General features: G+C 43.4%; 2 protein-coding genes across 2 annotated transcripts in view; one reads left to right on the top strand and one right to left on the bottom strand.

Moving 5' to 3' along the window:
* Positions 1–1,133, bottom strand: part of STYXL1 (serine/threonine/tyrosine interacting like 1) — an 11,606-nt gene extending 10,473 nt beyond the window's left edge. The window contains exon 1 of the mRNA XM_035900537.1: positions 1,079–1,133. Coding sequence (XP_035756430.1) covers positions 1,079–1,133 — 55 coding nt within the window. The remainder of the gene's footprint in view (positions 1–1,078) is intronic.
* A 320-nt stretch (positions 1,134–1,453) lies between these two features.
* Positions 1,454–5,875, top strand: part of MDH2 (malate dehydrogenase 2) — a 7,325-nt gene continuing 2,903 nt past the window's right edge. Inside the window, exons 1-6 of the mRNA XM_035900536.1 lie at positions 1,454–1,471; positions 1,605–1,773; positions 2,562–2,645; positions 4,007–4,116; positions 4,640–4,765; positions 5,439–5,516. Of these exons, the coding sequence (XP_035756429.1) occupies positions 1,454–1,471; positions 1,605–1,773; positions 2,562–2,645; positions 4,007–4,116; positions 4,640–4,765; positions 5,439–5,516 (585 nt within the window). The remainder of the gene's footprint in view (positions 1,472–1,604; positions 1,774–2,561; positions 2,646–4,006; positions 4,117–4,639; positions 4,766–5,438; positions 5,517–5,875) is intronic.

Below are 5,875 nucleotides of genomic sequence, written 5' to 3'. Positions count from 1 at the left end.
AGCGGGAGAGCCGTGAGGGAGCTGAGCAGGGGGGCCGGCTCTGGGGGTGCTGGGGTTGGCGCTGAGCCTCTGCCCGGTGCAGCCCCCGCGCTGCCGGGCGTCCCTCAGCCGAGGAGCTGACGCCTTCCTCCCCGCGGGTGTAAACCCGGTGGCCAAATCTATTCGTTCTAGGTGAACTTCTCCTTCTGGTGGTGTGTAAGGGCTGATACACAAGCCTGCTGGCTGCTTCCTTCCTCTCCTGAAAATGCGCCCTGGCTCTCAAAACGTGTTAGGGATTAAAGCTGGCGGGGTGTGTGGGGGGGTTAACAATAATCCTTAATATGCTGGAATCCGTTGTGCAGGGCTCTTGATACCAGGAGGGGCCTGCTGCTTTGGGGTAGGTAGATGGAGACCGTTCTCTCTCTTCTAAAGTAAATAGTTCCCAGTGGCATACGACAGAATGATTATTGTAGCTATAAAGATACGCTTTACAAGAGGGGGTTGTGTAATTATTTTGATAGGAATTCTATTTATCAGTAGTGAGGTTTTGATTCATGGTATCGGTTTAGTCATAAATATGGGGCATAGCAGTGACTAATGCTAGACTTTGCTTCTCCTTGGAGAGTTTTATGTTAAATTACATTTGTTGCAGTAGCAAAAAAACTGAGCTGAGATTAGGCTGCTCGAGCTTCTGGGTAGATTATTTCTTGTCGTGGCATAATAATTAAGTTGTTCATGTGGGGACTTGGAGCTCTTATGACTTTATCTGGTAAGACAGTGTGATAGTGAACGTCCTGATCGGTGATAGCTGTATTAACACGTTACATCTCTGCAGCAGCCTCTGGTTCTCCGTTGCTTTGGTGGACCATTACATTTTAAGATTCTTCTGGTCTTTTAAAGTAGCTTTCCTCTCATCTAGCAACACTTTCTCTACAAACAGGAGCACAGGCATTTTTGAGAGAAATAACTTTCTTCCAGGGAACATGTTAGAGTAAAATTTGTTCACCAGGGCAACAAAGCAGAGTTGATTTTACTTGATTCTCAGCCACACGTGATGAGAGCTGGAAATTACAGTCACTTAATGTTCTCAGGCCTCAACCTTGAGGCAGCTTGCAGGTGCTATTTTGAATTTCAGACATATACATTTGCTTCATATAGGTACAATGTTTATTACATTTACTGTAGTCCATTAAATGTATTGATTTGCCAAGTGAAAAGGCATATTTTTTGATACGACAAGGAAAACTAGAAAAACTGCACAATAGGTTTCACCCTAAGTCAGACCTAGGTTCACAGGGTAGCAGGCATTAGCCTGAGGGAGATGTTTCCATCTGAATAAAGATGATCCTTTTGGTTTCTTTGCCCAGCTTTGCTTCCCTTTTGAGCTTCAGATTGCAAAAGAACTTTTTCCTCTAACTTGTCCTACCAATAAACCTCAAGGATCTTTGGGAGGCTGTTGTGATGATCGCTTACTATGGGCTTAGGCAATCAAGTTTGCATAGTGCTTGATAAAAAAATTGAGAAATAGGACTAAAAGTAAAGAAAGCGTGGTGAAATCCCCAAGGTCACTGCTGCAGGAACTACCAAAACATCTCTTCAGTGTGCTTGTCTTCTTTTTTCCTCAGAACAATGCCAAGGTAGCAGTGCTGGGGGCCTCAGGAGGCATTGGCCAGCCTCTCTCCCTTCTCCTGAAGAACAGCCCGCTGGTGAGCAGGCTCAGCCTCTATGATATTGCTCACACTCCAGGCGTTGCAGCTGACCTCAGCCACATCGAGACAAGATCGAATGTTAAAGGTACTGCGAGCTGCTGGAGACAATCTGTGCTCTGAAGGGGTCCTTGGGTGTCTCTGCCGCTTGGAGGTGCCCATTGCTGTGCTTGTGAAGGGGAATCTTCACATGATCGTGAAGCCTAATATCAATTTAAGTAGCTTATTCTCAAGAAGTGCATGGCTAGTTAAGGTTTACCTGATTAGATTGATATGTATGGTTGTGAGAACAGTCTGTGGTTGCACTGTTGAAGGGGAGTTCCTAATAACTGGCAGGAAACATTCAGTAAAATCGTCTTGGTAAAATGCCTGACCACTGAATTTAAGTTTGACTGCAAATAGAATTAACATTCCCTAGGTGCCCACATGAATTCTGCGTGCTGCTTTTGTGAAGGGACAGCTGTCAAGTTGTGATGAAATCAAAACTTAATCTGCTGATCTTCATTTTTTCTAAACATCACCAAGAGGTTACATTTTACTTGAATGTGCCTATCTGCAGTTCTTTGGGGGCACTGACTGTAGTGCCAAGCTAGGGTTTTTTGGAGAGTAAATACACATAGCGGAAGGAAGTATGGGTTTTCAAAACAGATGAATGTGAGGTTCCCACCACTTTCCTTCTGTAAGCTTTGAAACAAGGATAAAACATCAAATAGGATCCATCCATAATTGTATTTCTTTGCTTTTCAGCATAAGTCTGAATTGAAGGCTAAATTAAAAAAGGAATTGTGTGCCTCTGGGCATGTAATTTTGTACTTCAGAGTGTCAAGATATTTAATAACTGGCAAAAACATAATGTCTGAATATCTTCCATTTCAGGCTTCCTGGGACCTGAGCAGTTGCCAGAATGTCTGAAGGGCTGTAATGTTGTAGTTATTCCTGCGGGAGTCCCTAGAAAACCTGGTATGTTCGCTTTGTTAAAAAGCCCTGGGGCTTCATTGAAGTGTATCTCTGCGGTCCTGTTATTCAAATAGAGCTGTGTCTGGTGCTTTATGGTAGTCTTGGCTTGGGATGTAAGCGGTCTGTTAATGACACTGACCTAGAGGTTGTTGTGGTATCGGGCAACTCATTTAGCCTCTGCCTTAAATTGTCCCTTGTAAAATGGGCAGAACTGATCTCTGGAGTTCCCATGTAGGGGTGAGGTGCAAAGACTTTTCATGCAAGCGATCCTGAATCTCCCTTAATGTTTCCTGCCCAGAGCAATGCTCCAGTAAAAAAAAAAAAGGTTCTATGTTTAATTTCTCAGCAGAATAGAAATAATCCATTTGTTTTGCATTAATTATATGATAACTTCTCTGGGTATCTCTGAATGAATGCTGTTAAGCCTTCCTAGAATGTCTCTGGCCTGCTCCGTTTCTGCTCTGTTTTTCAGTATCCTATTGGGAATGTAACAAAATTCTGGACTTTAATGCCTAGTGCTTCCCAATTCTTCATTTTTCAAGGTTAAAGTAGTTGCTGCAACAGAAATGAGAGGTGGCACTTAACGCAGCTAGTGATATTTTGCACAGAGCAGTTGGCCTTCAAACTGTAGCTGTGGAGGTGACTGCAGAGCGGGAGGAGAATTCATTTCAGGAATGGTTACGCTGCTCTGAGCACCACTGACACACGGGTGTGGGTCGTTATGGTCACACCATACTTTTCAAGCTGCCTAGGTGAAACATGTTCAGACAATTGACAGCTGGGCTGGTTGCTCCTGACAAGGGTTGATCTATTTGAAAGTGCAGCAATCTTTTATTAGCGAGAGGAGTTACCTTTGGAGCTAGTTCATTACTGCAGCTGGAGAGTTTTCTCTTGATCTAATGAAACCAGAAGCTGACGTATCTCTGTCCAGAGCAGAATATTGTTTTTTGATTGGGTTGCTTGCCCATTAATGAGTAGACTATGGGTAACTTAAAATCACAGAATCACAGAATCGTAAGGGTTGGAAGGGACCTCAGGAGATCATCTAGTCCAACCCCCCTGCTAAAGCAGGCTCACCTAGAGCATGCTACACAGGACTTCATCCAGGCGGGCTTTGAATATCTCCAGAGAAGGAGACTCCACAACCTCCCTGGGCAGCCTGTTCCAGTGCTCTGCCACCCTCAGAGTGAAGAAGTTCTTCCTCATATTCAACTGAAACCTCTCGTGTTTCAGTTTGCATCCATTGCCCCTAGTCCTGTCGCTGGACACCACTGCAAACAGACTGCTTCCGTCCCCTTGACTTCCGCCCTTAAGATATATGTATGTGTTGATGATGATAAAATACTGTACTGGATGCGTTTTAGGTATGACCCGTGATGACCTGTTCAACACCAATGCTAGCATTGTTGCTACTTTGACCACTGCCTGTGCAAAGCACTGTCCAGAAGCCATGATCTGCATTATTTCTAACCCGGTAAGCATTTTCTGGAGACCTTGAAAATGTTTAGGAAAAAAAAAAATCCAGACTGAGAATACTAGAGTAATCTGAGCTCCTATTGGTTTTGACCAGTATCTTTAAGGTCTTCAGGGTATTTGCAGGAAAGAATGAAAAGCCTGGTTCTACTAATCCATTTTTCTTGGGCTATATTTAAGTCGGAGGGAGCTTTGATATAAAAGTGCTTAATATCTCAACATCTCTATGACTATGGTTGTAATACACGTATTCCAGTATTAACTGGAATAGAAGTCTTAGCTAACAAGGGAGGAGCCTTTGTAATGTGAATGAACCAATTTATTGTCTTAATGGTTATTTCAAATGGGTGATTTTTATTCCAGCGTGACTGTAAATTGCTCTTCAATTTAGGAATTAAAGTAATTGGCTACAGTTGATTTCAAGTTGGAAGTATACTTGAGGTTGTTTACTGGCCTGTTCAGTTCATGCATTGGCTTCATTATTATGCTGGTTTTAATGAATGCTTGCCTGTTGTTGCTTATAGGTAAATTCAACTATCCCAATCACTTCAGAAGTCTTCAAGAAGCACGGTGTGTATAATCCCAACAGAATCTTTGGTGTTACAACGCTGGACATTGTCAGAGCAAATACTTTTGTGGCTGAACTAAAGGTAGGTCATAGTAATAGATGCTGGGGCAAGGATATTGCCTGCTTTGGTCATCAGATCTATCAAAAATGCTTTTAAAATCACTGCAGAGAGCCAAAGGAGCTCAGATTTCTGTGGAGCTAGAGGCAGAGGCGGTGATTCCCTGTTCCCGTTCTCTAGAGGAGCCCAGGGGTAGGGTTTCTTGCAAAATGTGGTTCAAGAGACTTTGACCTTTCCTTTTCATAGCTGTCCCCTGTGAGTGAGCTACACGTTTGCCTTAATTCTGTTGGCATTTTCAACCCTGCTGGTGCAACCAGAGGAGAGGGTTGAATTGTAGTATGTGTTTGCAAGTCAAACTATCTGCGCTGCATGTTACAGGATATTCTGCAAAGTATCGGGAGGTGTAACAGGTTACTGCTCTTAATAGCCCTGGTGGAGTTTGTACTTGTGCTGCTATTTATCTGAACTTGCTTTAATAATATCCTGTAACTGGCTGAAGTTACTGGAGTAACCTGGAGTTCAGCTCTGTAGGTCTGGCTTTGCCCCTGGAGTGTAGCTGCCTCTGAAACTCCTGCCCCATGTAGCACTGGGTTATGGATGTGTCCAAATACTCAGGGCAGAAAATGAAGCATAGTGTTTTTAAATGTTTTTCTTGTCTGTGTGCTTCAGAAGCTGGAATGTTTAATATTTCCCTTAGGGCTTAGACCCAGCTCGAGTAAGTGTTCCAGTTATTGGTGGCCATGCTGGGAAGACTATCATCCCCCTGATCTCTCAGGTAAGTCATAGTAACTGCCACGTGTGGCATTACTCTGCATGGTATTCCTCATCGATACATCAGGAGATGATGTAAAGTGCCTTTGTGATGGCATGTAAGGTGCTAAAATACAGCAGAGGCAGTCTTCCCTGCTCTTATGGCTGATTTCATTCTGAGATGAGGTATAAGATACTGGAAAGCAGTGAGCTAAATCTAAACTCCTCTGGGTCATTTAAATAGTTCCAGCCTTTCTCCTCTAAAGGAGTTTTGGAATAAGAACTGAGGTGTGATGTGGGTGTTCAGACGTCTGGGCACTGTTTGGATTGGGTTTTATTTTTTGTGATGGGTATTTCATGATATGAATACCTTGCTTCAGCAGG

This window comes from Egretta garzetta, unplaced genomic scaffold (genome assembly GCF_000687185.1).
Source record: "Egretta garzetta isolate BGI_Z169 unplaced genomic scaffold, ASM68718v1 scaffold108, whole genome shotgun sequence".
Classification (NCBI taxonomy): domain Eukaryota; kingdom Metazoa; phylum Chordata; class Aves; order Pelecaniformes; family Ardeidae; genus Egretta; species Egretta garzetta.
Note: the sequence above shows the minus strand (reverse complement) of the source record. Positions and strands in the feature narration are given on the sequence as shown.